The sequence below is a fragment of the Heptranchias perlo genome, chromosome 13 (genome assembly GCF_035084215.1).
Source record: "Heptranchias perlo isolate sHepPer1 chromosome 13, sHepPer1.hap1, whole genome shotgun sequence".
NCBI lineage: Eukaryota > Metazoa > Chordata > Chondrichthyes > Hexanchiformes > Hexanchidae > Heptranchias > Heptranchias perlo.
Window position 1 is genome coordinate 70,988,981 of NC_090337.1, and position 16,889 is coordinate 71,005,869.

Here is a 16,889-nt window from a genome sequence, read left to right on the forward strand (position 1 = left end):
AAGGAACGGCGATATATTTCCAAGTCGGGATGGTGTGTGACTCGGAGGGGAACGTGCAGGTGGTGTTGTTCCCATGTGCCTGCTGCCCTTGTCCTTCTAGGTGGTAAAGGTCGCGGGTTTGGGAGGTGCTGTCGAAGAAGCCTTGGCGAATTGCTGCAGTGCATTCTGTGGATGGTACACACTGCAGCCACAGTGCACCAGTGGTGAAGGGAGTGAATGTTTAGGGTGGTGGATGGGGTGCCAATCAAGCAGGCTGCTTTGTCCTGGATGGTGTCGAGCTTCTTGAGTGTTGTTGGAGCTGCACTCATCCAGGCAAGTGGAGAGTATTCCATCACACTCCTGACTTGTGCCTTGTAGATGGTGGAAAGGCTTTGGGGAGTCAGGAGGTGAGTCACTCGCCACAGAATACCCAGCCTCTGACCTGCTATTGTAGCGACAGTATTTATATGGCTGGTCCAGTTAAGTTTCTGGTCAATGGTGACCCCCAGGATGTTGATGGTGGGGGATTCGGCGATGGTAATGCCGTTGAATGTCAAGGGGAGGTGGTTAGATTCTCTCTTGATAGAGATGGTCATTGTCTGGCACTTGTCTGGCGCGAATGTTACTTGCTACTTATCAGCCCAAGCCTGGATGTTGTCCAGGTCTTGCTGCATGCGGGCTCGGACTGCTTCATTATCTGAGGGGTTGCGAATGGAACTGAACACTGTGCAATCAGCAGCGAACATCCCCATTTCTGACCTTATGATGGAGGGAAGGTCATTGATGAAGCAACTGAAGATTGTTGGGCCTAGGACACTGCCCTGAGGAACTCCTGCAGCAATGTCCTGGGGCTGAGATGATTGGCCTCCAACAACCACTACCATCTTCCTTTGTGCTGGTATGACTCCAGCCCCTGATTCCCATTGACTTCAATTTTACTAGGGCTCCTTGGTGCCACACTCGGTCAAAAGCTGCCTTGATGTCAAGGGCAGTCACTTTCACCTCACCTCTGGAATTCAGCTCTTTTGTCCATGTTTGGACCAAGGCTGTATGAGGTCTGGAGCCGAGTGGTCCTGACGGAACCCAAACTGAGCATCGGTGAGCAGGATATTGGTGAGTAAGTGCCGCTCGATTGCAATGTCGATGACACCTTCCATCACTTTGCTGATGATTGAGAGTAGACTGATGGGGCGGTAATTGGCCGGATTGGATTTGTCCTGCTTTTTGTGGACAGGACATACCTGGGCAATTTTCCACATTGTCTGGTAGATACCAGTGTTGTAGCTGTATTGGAACAGTTTGGCTAGAAGCACGGCTAGTTCTGGAGCACAAGTCTTCAGCACTACAGCCGGGATGTTGTCAGGGCCCATAGCCTTTGCTGTATCCAGTGCACTCAGCCGTTTCTTAATATCACGTGGATTGAATCAAATTGGCTGAAGACTGGCTTCTGTGATGGTGGGGATATCGGGAGGAGGCCGAGATGGATCATCCACTCGGCACTTCTGGCTGAAGATGGTTGCAAACGCTTCAGCCTTGTCTTTTGCACTCACGTGCTGGACTCCACCGTCATTGAGGATGGGGATGTTTACAGAGCCTCCTCCTCTTGTTAGTTGTTTAATTGTCCACCACCATTCACAAATGAATGTGGCAGGACTGCAAAGCTTTGATCTGATCCGTTGGTTGTGGGATCGCTTAGCTCTGTCTATAGCATGTTGCTTCCGCTGTTTAGCATACATGTAGTCCTGAGTTGTAGCTTCACCAGGTTGGCACCTCATTTTTAGGTACGCCTGGTGCTGCTCCTGGCATGCTCTTCGACACTCCTCATTGAACCAGGGTTGATCCCCTGGCTTGTTGGTAATGGTAGAGTGAGGAACATGTCGGGCCATGAGGTTACCAATTGTGCTGGAATACAATTCTGCTGCTGCTGATAGCCCACAGCGCCTCATGGATGCCCAGTTTTGCGCTGATAGATCTGTTTTGAATCTATCCCATTTAGCACAGTTAGTAGTGCCACACAACATGTTGGATGGTGTCCTCAGTGCTAAGACGGGACTTCATCTCCACAAGGACTGTGCAGTGGTCACTCCTACCAATACTGTCATGGACAGATACATCTGTGACAGGTAGATTGGTGAGGGACGAGGTCAAGTAGGTTTACTCCCCCATGTTGGTTCGCTCACCACCTGCCGCAGGCCCAGTCTGGCAGCTATGTCCATCAGGGCTTAGCCAGCTTGGTCAGCCGAGGTGCTACCGAACCACTCTTGGTGATGGACATTGAAGTCCCCCACCCAGAGTATATGCTGTGCCCTCAGTGCTTCCTCCAAGTGGTACTCAACATGGAGGAGGACTGATTCATCAGCTGAGGGAGGACGGTAGGTGGTAATCAGCAGGAGGTTTCCCTTGCCCATGTTTGACCTGATGCCATGAGTTCCAGTGTCAATGTTGAAGACTCCCAGGGCCACTCCCTCCTGACTGTATATCACTGTACCGCCACCTCTTGTTGGTCTGCCCTGCCGGTGGGACAGAACATATCCAGGGATGTTAATGGAAGAGTCTGGGACGTTGGCTGAAAGGTATGATTAAGTGAAATGGCTATGTCAGGCTGTTGCTTGACTAGTCTGTGGGACAGCTCTCCCAATTTTGGCACAAGTCCCCAGATGTTAGTGAGGAGGACTTTGCAGGATCAACTGGGCTTGGTTTGCCTTTGTCATGTCCGGTGCCTAGTGGTCCATCCGGTTTTATTCTTATTATGACTTTTTTTAGTGAGATTTTACAACTGAGTGGCTTTCTGGGCCATTTCAGAGGGCAACTAAGAATCAACCACATTGCTGTGGGTCTGGAGTCACATATAGACCAGACCGGGTAATGACGGCAGGTTTCCTTCCCTAAAGGACATTCATGAACCAGATGGGTTTTTACGACAATCCGGTAGTTTCATGGCCACCATTACTGATACTAGTTTTTTTTTAATCCCAGATTTTATTTAATTAATTGAATTTAAATTCCCCAGCTACCATGGCGGGATTATGATTTCATAACCCCGGATTATTAGTCCAGGCCTCTGGCTTACTAATCCAGTAACATAACCACTAAGCTACCATACCTAATAGTGGGACCTTTTATATCCACTGGAGCAGGTAGATGGGACTTCAGTCTTAGCTGAAAGACAGCCCCACTGACAATGAGTGCCCCCTCAGTGCAGAAGTGAGGCTTGAACCCACAATCTTCTCAGAGAGGAGAGTGCTACCATTGAGCCAAGGCTGACACTTAGTGGACGACAGTAGACATGTTGAAGATTGCAAAGAATATCCCATACCATTAGGATTGGTGATTCTTATACTCCAATGGTGATGCTGTGACATTGCCCTCGGATACACCTTAAATATGCTTTGCTGTAACATTATCTTATGAATATTATCAGTCTTATTTAACAGGATTTCCTAATCTGAACTGATGATTAAAACTCTCCATAGGAAAAAAAACAACCAAAAAAGGATCTGAAGCTTCCCAGGAACACAAAGAGAAAAAAGGTTTGGTGTATTTAGCTTTCATATGTTTCTCTTAATTAAGCAGATTGACTGATTCATTACCATCAACACTGTTATTATAAACCTTGTAATAAACAGCCCGGATAAAGTTATGTTACAGTTATATAACGAATACTTTGCGTCTGTCTTCACAAAAGAGGGGGACGTTGCAGACATTGTAGTTAAGGAGGAGGAGTGTGAAATATTGGATGGAATAAACATAGTGAGAGAGGAAGTATTAAGGGGTTTAGCATCTTTGAAAGTAGATCAATCGCCAGGCCTGGATGAAATGTATCCCAGGCTGTTAAAAGAAGCAAGGGAGGAAAAAGCGGAGGCTCTGACCATAATTTTCACATCTACTCTGGCGACAGGCATGGTGCCGGAGGATTGGAGAACTGCTAATGTTGTACCATTGTTTAAAAAGGGATAAAAGGATAGACCAAGTAATTATAGGCCAGTCAGCCTAATCTCGGTGGTGGGCAAATTATTGGAAACAATTCTGAGTGACAGTATAAACCGTCACTTTGAAAGGCACGGATTAATCAAGGACAGTCACCGTGGATTTGTTAAGGGAAGGTTATGTCTGACTAACTTGATTTAATTTTTTGAGGAGGTTACAAGGAGGGTCGATGAGGGTAGCACCTTTGATGTAGTGTACATGGATTTTAGCAAGGCTTTTGACAAGGTCCCACATGGTAGACTGGTCAGAAAAGTAAAAGCCCATGGGATCCAAGGGAAAGTGACAAGTTGGATCCAAAATTAGCTTAATGGCAGGAAGCAAAGGGTGACTGGAAGGCTGTTTCCAGTGGGGTTCCACAGGGTGCTTTTTGTGGTATATATTAATGATTTAGACCTAAATGATTAACAAGTTTGCAGATGAAACAAAAATTGGCCATGTGGTTGATAGTGAGGAGGAAAGTTGTAGACTGCAGGAAGATATCAATGGACTGGTCAGGTGGGCAGAAAAGTGGCAAATGGAATTCAATCTGGAGAAGTGTGAGGTAATGCATTTGGGGAGGGCAAACAAGGAAAGGGAGTACACAATAAATGGGAGGATACGGAGAGATGTAGAGGACGTGAGGGACCTTGGAATGCATGTCCACAGATCCCTGAAGGTAGCAAGACAGGCAAATAAGGTGGTTAAAAAGGCATATGGGATACTTTCCTTTATTAGCCGAGGCACAGAATATAAGAGCAGGGAGATTATGCCAGAACTGTATAAAACACTAATTAGGCCATGGCTTGAGTACTGCGTCCAGTTCTGGTCACCACATTACAGGAAAGGTGTGATTACACTAGAGAGGAGATGTACGAGGTTTTTTTTTATTCGTTCATGGGATGTGGGCGTCGCTGGCGAGGCCAGCATTTATTGCCCGTCCCTAATTGCCCTTGAGAAGGTGGTGGTGAGCCGCCTTCTTGAACTGCTGCAGTCCATGTGGTGAAGATTCTCCCACAGTGCTGTTAGGAAGGGAGTTCCAGGATTTTGACCCAGTGACGATGAAGGAACGGCGATATATTTCCACTTGGAGGTGACTTGGAGGGAAACATGCAGGTGGTGTTGTTCCCATGTGCCTGCTGCCCTTGTCCTTCTAGGTGGTAGAGGTCGCGGGTTTGGGAGGTGCTGTCGAAGAAGCCGTGAGTTGCTGCAGTGCATCCTGTGGATGGTACACACTGCAGCCACGGTGCGCTGGTGGTGGAGGGAGTGAATGTTTAGGGTGGTGGATGGGGTCCCAATCAAGCTGCTTTGTCCTGGATGGTGTCGAGCTTCTTGAGTGTTGTTGGAGCTGCACTCATCCGGGCAAGTGGAGAGTATTCCATCACACTCCTGACTTGTGCCTTGTAAATGGTGGAAAGGCTTTGTGGAGTCAGGAGGTGAGTCACTCGCCGCAGAATACCCAGCCTCTGACCTGCTCTCGTAGCCACAGTATTTATATGGCTGGTCCAGTTAAGTTTCTGGTCAATGGTGACCCCTCGGATGTTGATGGTGGGGGATTCGGCGATGGTAATGCCGTTGAATGTCAAGGGGAGGTGGTTAGACTCTCTCTTGTTGGAGATGGTCATTGCCTGGCACTTGTCTGGTGCGAATGTTACTTGCCACTTATGAGCCCAAGCCTGGATGTTGTCCAGGTCTTGCTGCATGCGGGCTCGGACTGCTTCATTATCTGAGGGACTGCGAATGGAACTGAACACTGTGCAATCATCTGCGAACAACCCCATTTCTGACCTTATGATGGAGGGAAGGTCATTGATGAAGCAGCTGAAGATGGTTGGGCCTAGGACACTGCCCTGAGGAACTCCTGCAGCAATGTCCTGGGGCTGAGATGATTGGTCTCCAACAACCACTACCAACCGCTAGGTATGATTCCAGCCACTGGAGAATTTTCCCCCGATTCCCATTGACTTCAATTTTACTAGGGCTCCTTGGTGCTACACTCGGTCAAATGCTGCCTTGATGTCAAGGGCAGTTACTCTCACCTCACCTCTGGAATTCAGCTCTTTTATCCATGTTTGGACCAAGGCTGTAATGAGGTCTGGAGCCGAGTGGTCCTGGCGGAACCCAAATTGAGCATCGGTGAGCAGGTTATTGGTGAGTAAGTGCCGCTTGATAGCACTGTCATAACTGTCATGTTGCCTGCACTGGAGAATTTTAGCTATGAGGAAAGATTGGATAGGCTAGGGTTGTTTTCATCGGAACAGAGGAGGCTGAGGGGTGATTTAATTGAGGTGTATAAAATTATGAAGGGCCTAGATAGAGTGGTGTAAAGGGGTTTCTTTTTTACTGTTTCTCGGGCTTATAATAGGTCAGCCAGTTATGTTTTCCTGAGCTGCCCTGCCCGCAGTGCGGTTGCGAATCGCTTACCCCTTCCTGATTCTGAGCTGAGGACTTATCGAGTGGTAACAAAGACAGACAAACAGACCAGTGGATTGGTACAAGGAAAACCAATGTTTATTAATAAGAAAACTAAAACTACAAGGTAAACAGTATAATACAGAAGATAAAGAAATCGCTATGGATGTAATACAGTCTTACACTTATCGGGTTGAAAGAAACGGACACATCGAGGGAAAATTCTAAAATCACAAGTTTAGCAATATCCCCTTTAACCCCCAACCTTACACTTATGCTAGGTTGTCTTGTGGCGGCCAGAAAATTAATGCTCACCGGTGAAACAGATGAAAAAGGCCTGGCCTCCTGCTGCGTTTGCGAGATTTTTCTGGATGGCCTTCCTTCTCAAGTCTGAGCTAGTGAGCAGCAGGACCCCGGCCACCAGGCGAAGAGAGCAGCTCGAGAGAGATACTGGGCAGCCCCAGTTATACCCTCTTGGTAACAGGTTTTTTTTTCGTACCTCATCAGCTTGCTTCATTGTTTGATTTAAGCACGAAACGTAAGACAAAGGACCCCATCTCTGGCCCATTTACATTAATGGCCGTTTCCTGTATCGATCTGTTCGCTAACTGCTTTACCATTGTTCCGAATGTACCTTGATGGTTCACCTTTTGTCCTGCGATCACTTCCTGCTCGAATTTTGATGTGTTGGCCGGCCATGTTGATAGCTTGCCTCAGGGCTAGAATGCAGCTGCATTGTTTAAAGAAACCTGTCTGAGACACGAAGCCTGCCGAGTTGTTGAGAATGCAATTTCAAATCTGCCGGTCCTCGGCCATGTGTCTGACTGCAGCCATTTTGAGAGACCTTGGATTTTTTAAAACAGTCACACCAGGGTTTCTTTAATAACTCCAATAAATCTTCGGGGTGGGGGGAACATGTGAAATTTTGCGAATCCCTTCAGTGGATAGGGAGGACCTATTTCCCTTTGCAGAGCAGTCAGCGACCAGGGGGCATAGATTTAAAGTGTTTGGTCGAAGGATTAGAGGGGAGCTGAGGAGAAATTTTTTCACCCAGAGGGTGGTGGGGGTCTGGAACTCACTGCCTGAAAGGGTGGTAGAAGCAGAAACCCTCAACTCATTTAAAAAGTACTTGAATGTGCACCTGAAGTGCCGTAACCTACAGGGCTACTGACCAGGAGCTGGAAAGTGGGATTAAGCTGGATAATTATTTTTCTACCGGCATGGACACGATGGGCCGAAGGGCCTCCTCCTAGGAACATAGGCTCCTCCTGCACCTTAACTTTCTGTGGTTCTATAAAACTCTGATCAGACCCCATCTGGAGATATTGCATTCAGTTTAAATTATGAGGACAGGTTGCATAGACTGGGCTTGTCGTCCCTTGAGTATGGAAGATTAGGGGGTAATTGGGGTGTTTGAGATGATTAAAGGATTTGATGGGGTAGATAGAGAGAATCTATTTCCTCTGGTGGGTGAGTCCAGAATAAGGGGGAATAACCTTAAAATTAGAGCTGGGCTGTTCAGGGGTGATGTCAGGAAGCATTTCTTCACACAAAGGGGAGTGGAAATCTGGAACACTCTCCTCAAAAAGCTGTTGAGGCTGGGGGTCAATTGAAAATGTCAAATCTGACTGCTTTGTTGGTATTTATTGTGAGCAGACCAGATAAATTCACAAATGTAGAACATTTGTTGAAGAGCAACTGGCAGCTGCAGGTAATTGCTGCAGTGTCAGGTTAAAAACAAGAGATATTGTCCTCTTTAAGTAACTAGTCTTGAAGATGGGACTGAAAACTAAGGTCTGGATTAAGACACACGCTGCTAGCTCTGCTTCCAACCTGTTCAGGTTCTGACAATGATCTTAAAGCACTAATCACAGGTGGTTTTAAGCAACGATAAAAAACTTGAATGACTGACACTGGGAAGATAGGTTTAAACTGTAATGTTAGTGTCTTGAAAATGCTTTAAGATAAAGTGAGCAAGTACCGGAATAGTCATTAGTCAACCTGGGAAATGTGAACAAGTCATTTGATTTCATACAAGTGATAGACTCCAAACTCCCTGGAGTCACATAAAGTGTCAACTGAAGCTTCAGGGGGTGAGGCGGGGGGTGATGGGGTTTGATTCAGGGGGTGAGGCGGGGGGTGATGGGGTTTGATTCGGGGGGTGAGGCAGGGGTGATGGGGTTTGATTCGGGGGGTGAGGCGGGGGTGATGGGGTTTGATTCGGGGGGTGAGGCGGGGGTGATGGGGTTTGATTCAGGGGGTGAGGCGGGGCTGATGGGGTTCGATTCGGGGGGTGAGGCGGGGGTGATAGAGATTGATTCGGGGGTGAGGCGGGGGTGATGGGGTTTGATTCGGGGGGTGAGGCGGGGGTGATGGGGTTTGATTCGGGGGGTGAGGCGGGGGTGATAGAGTTTGATTCAGGGGGTGAGGCGGGGGTGATAGAGTTTGATTCAGGGGGTGAGGCGGGGGTGATGGGGTTTGAGGCGGGGGTGATGGGGTTTGATTCAGGGGGTGAGGCGGGGGTGATAGAGTTTGATTCAGGGGGTGAGGCGGGGGTGATAGAGTTTGATTCAGGGGGTGAGGCGGGGGTGATGGGGTTTGATTCAGGGGGTGAGGCGGGGGTGATGGGGTTTGATTCAGGGGGTGAGGCGGGGGTGATAGAGATTGATTCGGGGGTGAGGCGGGGGTGATAGAGTTTGATTCGGGGGTGAGGCGGGGGTGATAGAGTTTGATTCGGGGGTGAGGCGGGGGTGATAGAGATTGATTCGGGGGTGAGGCGGGGGTGATAGAGTTTGATTCTATCACCCAGGACCTACTCCGTTAATGGTAGGGCGTTGGGGGGAGTTATAGAACAAAGAGATCTAGGAGTACAGGTTCATAGCTCCTTGAAAGTGGAGTCACAGGTGGATAGGGTGGTGAAGAAGGCATTCAGCATGCTTGGTTTCATTGGTCAGAACATTGAATACAGGAGTTGGGATGTCTTGTTGAAGTTGTACAAGACATTAGTAAGGCCACACTTGGAATACTGTGTACAGTTCTGGTCACCCTATTATAGAAAGGATATTATTAAACGAGAAAGAGTGCAGAAAAGATTTACTAGGATGCTACCGGGACTTGATGGTTTGACTTATAGGGAGAGGTTGGATAGACTAGGACTTTTTTCCCTGGAGAGTAGGAGGTTAAGGGGTGATCTTATAGAAGTCTATAAAATAATGAGGGGCATAGATAAGGTCGATAGTCAAAATCTTTTCCCAAAGGTAGGGGAGTCTATAACGAGGGGGCATAGATTTAAGGTGAGAGGGGAGAGATACAAAAGGGTCCAGAGGGGCAATTTTTTCACTCAATGGGTGGTGAGTGTCTGGAACGAGCTGCCAGAGGCAGTAGTTGAGGCGGGTACAATTTTGTCTTTTAAAAAGCATTTGGACAGTTACATGGGTAAGATGGGTATAGAGGGATATGGGCCAAGTGCAGGCAATTGGGACTAGCTTAGTGGTATAAACTGGGCGACATGGACATGTTGGGCCGAAGGGCCTGTTTCCATGTTGTAACTTCTATGATTCTATGATTCAGGGGGGTGAGGCGGGGGTGATGGGGTTTGATTCAGGGGGGTGAGGCGGGGGTGATGGGGTTTGATTCAGGGGGGTGAGGTGGGGGTGATAGAGTTTGATTCGGGGGGTGAGGTGGGGGTGATAGAGTTTGATTCAGGGGGTGAGGCGGGGCTGATGGGATTCGATTCAGGGGGTGAGGCGGGGGTGATAGAGTTTGATTCGGGGGGTGAGGCGGGGGTGATAGAGTTTGATTCAGGGGGTGAGGCGGGAGTGATAGAGTTTGATTCAGGGGGTGAGGCGGGGGTGATAGAGTTTGATTCAGGGGGTGAGGCGGGGGTGATAGAGTTTGATTCAGGGGGTGAGGCGGGGGTGATAGAGTTTGATTCAGGGGGTGAGGCGGGGGTGATGGAGTTTGATTCGGGGGGTGAGGCGGGGGTGATGGGGTTTGATTCAGGTGTTGAGGTGGGGGTGATAGAGTTTGATTCAGGGGGTGAGGCGGGGGTGATGGGGTTTGATTCGGGGGGTGAGGCGGGGGTGATAGAGTTTGATTCAGGGGGTGAGGCGGGGGTGATGGAGTTTGATTCGGGGGGTGAGGCGGGGGTGATGGGGTTTGATTCAGGGGTTGAGGTGGGGGTGATAGAGTTTGATTCGGGGGGTGAGGCGGGGGTGATGGGGTTTGATTCAGGGGTTGAGGTGGGGGTGATAGAGTTTGATTCGGGGGGTGAGGCGGGGGGTGATAGAGTTTGATTCAGGGGGTGAGGCGGGGGTGATGGGGTTTGATTCAGGGGTTGAGGTGGGGGTGATAGAGTTTGATTCGGGGGGTGAGGCGGGGGTGATAGAGTTTGATTCGGGGGGTGAGGCGGGGGTGATGGGGTTTGATTCAGGGGTTGAGGTGGGGGTGATAGAGTTTGATTCGGGGGGTGAGGCGGGGGTGATAGAGTTTGATTCGGGGGGTGAGGCGGGGGTGATAGAGTTTGATTCGGGGGGTGAGGCGGGGGTGATGGAGTTTGATTCGGGGGGTGAGGCGGGGGTGATAGAGTTTGATTCAGGGGGTGAGGCGGGTTCATGGGGTTTTATTCGGGGGCATATATAACATGCCCTCCCATTCCCCTTTTCAGCAGATGATGGATACCCAAATTGATCCTTTTCACATGGTCTTGTGTGATCTCCGGATTAGACATGATCAGATTGTGTTTACAGCAGAATTTCCCGTTTCTTTCTTTTTTACAAAGTGATCGTGCCCTTCAGCAGGGAGCTGTAGTAGACAGTTCTGCCTTCACTATATATAAATTATGTTGCTTTATGGCTCGGAGCTAATGGATATCAAAGCAATATTTCTGTTAGCTGCACTGGAAAGGAATGAGCAAGTGGGGACATTTGTTCAATCTGCTTCTGTTTAGCTCATTAGAAACAAAACGTATTAATCAAAAATTGGCCTGGTGAATTGTAAAACTTATATTTTTAGAGACAGAAATAATTAAAAACAGTACATTTAAATGCTGTAATTCATAATCTAAGTGAAATAATTCTGTGCTGATTACAGGGTTAAGTAAGATTAGGGATGTATTTGTGCTCTTTGAGGTATGAGATTATTCGGTGTTAGCTGTGGCTCAGTGGGTAGCACTCTTGTCTTTACATCAGAAGATTGTGGGTTCAGAGTCCCACCCCAGAGACTGGTGCAGAAATTCTTGGCTGATACACCAGTACAGTATTGAATGTTGTGAGGGTTCCTGCCTCCACTGCCTGAGAGGGTTGTGGAGGCAGGAACCCTCACAACATTCAAGAAGCATTTGGATGAGCACTTGAAATGCCATAGCATACAAGGCTACGGACCAAATGCTGGAATATGGGATTAGAGTAGACAGGGCTGATGGCCGGCACGGACACGATGGGCCGAAGGGCCTCTATCCGTGCTGTATAACTCTATGACTCTATGAGTGCTGCACTGTCTGAGGCAATATCTGCCCTCTCAGGTAGATGTAAAGGATCCCATAGCACTCTTGAAGAAGAGCAGGGGAGTTCTCCTAATATCCTCACTAACATTTATCCCTTAAGGTTGTTCTCCTTAGAGGAGATTTGATAGAAGTGTTCAAAATCATGAAGGGCTTAGATAAAGTAAATAATGAGAAACTGTTCCCATTGGTGGGAGGGTAGAGAACACAGATTTCAGGTGATTGGCAAAAGAACCAAAGTTGATATGAGGAAAAACTTTTTAACGCAGTCAATTTGTTATGATGTGGAATGCGCTGGCTGAAAGGGATTCAATCATGGTTTTCAAAAAGGAATTGGATAAATACTTGAAGGGAAAAAATTTGCAGGGCTACAGGGAAAGAGCAGGGAATGGGACTAACTGGATTGCTCTTACTTAGAGCTGGCACAGGCTCAATGGGCTGAATGGTTACAGCACAGGAGGGCATTCTATGATTCTATGATTCTAACCTAATGGAGATGGTTGATGAAGGTAGTGCAGTTGATGTTGTGTATATAGACTTTCAAAGTTTGTAGATGACACGAAACCCGGGAATGTAGTGAACAATGTGAAGGATAATAATAGACTTCAAGAAGACATAGACAGATTGGTAAAATGGGCAGACACATGGCAGATGAAATTTAATGCAGAGAAGTGAAAAGTGATACATTTTGGTAGGAAGAATGAGGAGAGGCAAAATAAACTAAATGGTACAATTTTAAAGGGAGTGCAGGAACAGAGAGACCAGGGGATGTACTTACACAAATCTTTGAAGGTGACAGGAAAAGTTGAGAAAGCTGTTAAAAAACATATGGGACCCTGGGCTTTAATAATAGAGGCATAGAATACAAAAGCAAGGAAGTTATGCTAAACCTTTATAAAACACTGGTTAGACCTCAGCTGGAGTCAATTCTGGGCACCACACTTTAGGAAGGATGTCAAGGCCTTAGAGAGGGTGCAGAGGAGATTTACTAGAATGATACCAGGGATGATGGATTTCAGTTACATGGAGAGACTGGAGAAGCTGGGGTTGTTCTCCTTCGAACAGAGAAGGTTAAGAAGAGATTTGATTGAGGTGTTCAAAATCCTGAATGGTTTTGACAGAGTAAATAAGGAGAAACTGTTTCCAGTGACAGAAGGGTCGGTAACCAGAGGACACAGATTTAAAGTGATCGGCAAAAGAACCAGAGTCGACATGAAGAAACATTTTTTTACACAGCGAGTTGTTTTGATCTGGAATGCACTGCCTGAAAGGGCGGTAGAAGCAGATTCAATAATAACTTTCAAAAGGGAATTGGATAAATACTTGAAGGGAAGAAAATTATAGGGCTCTGGGGAAAGAGCAGAGGAGTGGGACTAATTGGATAGCTCTTTCAAAGAGCCAGTACAGGCACGATGAGCTGAATGGCCTCCTTCTGTGCTTTAACATACCATGATACTATGATACTATGATAACCAACACCTAAAACAGATGATCTGGTCATTGCTGATTGTGAGAGCTTGCTGTGCACAAATCGGCTGCTGTGTTTTCTACATAACATCGAATTACATTGAATTTTACGCCACAGAAACGACCCATTCGGCCCAACAGGTCTATGCTGGTGTTTATGCTCCACACGAGCCTCCTCCCACTTTACTTCATCTCACCCTATCAACATATCCTTCTATGGGCCTATACTCTCTGGAGTTTAGAAGAATGAGAGGTGATATCATTGAAACATATAAGATTCTGAGGGGGCTTGACAGGGTAGATGCTGAGAGGCTGTTTCCCCTGGTTGGAAAGCCTAGAACTAGGGGGCATAGTCTGAGGATAAGGGGTCGGCCATTTAAGATTGAGATGAGGAGGAATTTCTTCACTCAGAGGGTTGTAAATCTTTGGAATTCTCTACCCCAGAGGGCTGTGGATGCTGAGTCGTTGAATATATTCAAGGCTGAGATGGATAGATTTTTGGACTTTTGGGGAATCAAGGGATATGGGGACCGGGCAGGAACGTGGAGTTGATGTCGAAAATCAGCCATGATCTTATTGAATGGCAGAGCAGGCTCGAGGGGCCATATGGCCTCCTCCTGCTCCTATTTCTTATGTTCTTATATTCTCATGTTTATTCCTTTCTCCCTCATGTGCTTATCTAGCTTCTCCTTAAATACATCTATACTCAACCATTCACCTCCATGTGGTAGCAAGTTCCATATTCTCACCACTCTCTGAGTAAAGAGAATTTATTAGTGATTATCTTGTATTTATGGCCCCTAGTTTTGGATTCCCCCATAATTGGAAACATCTTCTCTACATCTACCCTATCAAACCCCTTCAACAGTGACTACACTTCAAAAGTACTTCATTGGCTATAAAGCGTTTTGGGGCATCCTGAGAACATGAAAGGGGCTATGTGAAGCCATTATATAAAGGCACTATTTCTTTCTTTAGATGTTAGTTTTTGAGAATTAAGTATTTTCCCTCTTTTTATGCTCAGTGTTAGCAGTAGACACCTTCATAAAATAGTAATGGTACAGCATTAGTCAGAGGCAGAGGAAAGTTCCCTCTACTCTATCCGAACCGTCATACATGGAAGAACACTTTCCATTTCCCAATGAAGCCCCTTCTGACTTCTGAGTGAGATTAAGAATTTGGCACCAAATGCCAGGCAGTTTTGAACTGTGCACCCATACTGAATGGGAACTCAGTAGGAATTACAGAACTTTGCTGCCCTCTCTATTAGACCTGATCCTTCACAATTTCAGCCCAACTCCCAGAGAGACCCAAGGCTACAATTTTAGTCAAACAGATAATCAATTCAATAAACTAGGACTTGAGATTTTTTTTTGTTTTACAAACTAGACTATTTAGTTAAATGTTCTAAGTAACCATTAATGCATCATTAGAACTTGGAATTCTTTTCAGGCAAGGTTCAAATAAAATGGACATCAAACAAGAGGGACTCTTACAATGTCTTCCAATGAATTACTTTTCAAGTACAGTCACTGTTATTATGGGGAAAAACGTAGCCTCCAATTTGTGCACAGCAGGATCCCACAAAGTGTAAACAAGATGAATAGCCAGTTAATCTGCCGGTATTGGTTAAAGAAAGATTGCCAGCCAGGAGACTGGAAAATCTCCCCAGCTCTTCTTCGAAATAGTACCATGGGATCTTTTACATCCACTTGGAGCACAGATAGGGCTTCAGATTAACGTCTCATCCGATTCTGCCAATCATCCGCCATAACTTCAGCAGAAGATCGGCAGAAATGGCCATTTCTCCAGGGTTCTCCTGCTGAGGTTTCGGCAGACGATTGGGAGAGTCCCCGGGGAAATTCTACCCAAGACCACTCTTACAGTGAATGCCATAGGTTTGATGATCAGATGTGTCAAGTTTTCATTTCAAGGCAGCAGGGAATATTGACACTTTGTGGGAAATATCACTACAGTCAGCTTTAGAAATCTGCCAAGGATCTGAAAATGTAAAATATGTTAAAAGAGATTACTCTCACATTGTGCCGCTGCATGCAATGTCACAAAGATGCATAACTACTGAAAAACATTGTGTTGATATTGCAGGTTTTGCCAATGGTCAAAAATATAAGCTAAAAGAAATTGAAGGTGGGTATTGTGGATGTAGGACTGTTCAACTTCACTTTTCTCACTTGTGCCAATTAAACTAACTTGCTATTGTAGCAATGAGAAGCTTTTATTTTAATCTGTTCAGAAAAGCCAATATCTAATTTTGTCAAAAAGTTATTCAAGAAATAGTTAATGATCAAATCTGCATGTTTATGCCAATTAAAGGAATCTTCATTTGGGCCTAACTACAGCCTTTTAAGATCAGATCCCTCCAGAAAGCTTACCTGTAACTTTTCCCCACAGTCGGGTTGCTGAGTGGCTTTGTTTGCAGTGGAAAACATTTTGAGCTTGACAAATATTAACACTTGTGACATATTTGTATATTTGTTATAATTAATGTAAGATGTTTGACCTGGGTTGGTTTCTTTTAGCAACCGCCATGTTTTAAATAAAACAAGGTGATTGTTTTGTCACCACATTTAGTAAATACTTGCTGGAACAGCAAGCAGTTTGTAGATCTGATTCTAAAATGATAGTCATTTAAAAGAGAGGCCAACATTGATGGCACTATCAGTGTCTTTTTTAAAATAACATACATTGCTTAGACACATGTCATCAAATCATTCGGTAATTTTAATGTAGCACTTTGCTCTTTTGAAAGAGTGTCTCATATCTGTGTTTACAGTAAACATTCTTTAGTGATGGAATTCACTGTGCTCTGACACTAAAGCAAGCACTCTCACTATGTGTCGCTACTTGCAAAATATAAGAGATGCACCACTGTTGGAAACTGTGGGCTGTTGTAACAGGAATGTGAAAGCCCGAAGGAAAGTCCTTAGGGTAACATAGTCTTTGGGGGACAAGGGAAATGTATGTTGGGGTGAAAAGTACTTTCAATGTAAAATACAGTACGCTCTCCCTCTGGATAGTATCGGAATATAGTTCAAGAACCAGCAGTCTGAGCCAAGAGAGTTCAGTGTTGGGTGAGTGGGGACCAGTATTCAGCTGCTACTCAGCTTGTGTTCCTCCTGTTTTACATCAGGAACTACAAACTCATTTGAGAGACTTCTAACGTAGCTACTCTTTGCCAATCCAATAACTTATACCAACTGAGTGTACCCTGATGAGAGGAAGGATTCCCATGGTGTCAATGGGGTCAAAATAGCCAAGGGAGAAGTTGAAAGCTAGCTAGGAATGTAGGTAGACTCAGGAATAGAATCTACAGCATAAACAGGCCGTTTGGCCCAACTGGTCTATGCCGGTATTTATGCTCCACACCAGCCTCCTCCCACTCTAATTACCTCTTCCCACCCTGCCCCGTATCCCTCTATCCCCTTCTCCCTCATGTATGCATCAAGCCTCCCTTAAACATGTCAATTGCAAACACCCCCTGTGGCAACAAGTTCCACATTCTCACCACTCTCTGTGTAAAGACACTTATGTCAGAATACTGCGGAGC

At 46.2% G+C, this 16,889-nt stretch overlaps 1 protein-coding gene across 20 annotated transcripts in view; it reads left to right on the forward strand.

Moving 5' to 3' along the window:
• Positions 1-16,889, forward strand: part of LOC137331694 (kyphoscoliosis peptidase-like) — a 273,350-nt gene that overhangs the window by 189,492 nt on the left and 66,969 nt on the right. For 17 of the 20 annotated variants that reach the window (XM_067995661.1, XM_067995668.1, XM_067995667.1 and 14 more), the window contains 2 exons: positions 3,453-3,509; positions 15,428-15,469. The exons of 1 other annotated variant lie outside the window; for it this stretch is intronic. In XM_067995661.1, the coding sequence (XP_067851762.1) occupies positions 3,453-3,509; positions 15,428-15,469 (99 nt within the window). The remainder of the gene's footprint in view (positions 1-3,452; positions 3,510-15,427; positions 15,470-16,889) is intronic. 2 more of the 20 variants (XM_067995663.1, XM_067995673.1) reach the window with 1 other exon arrangement.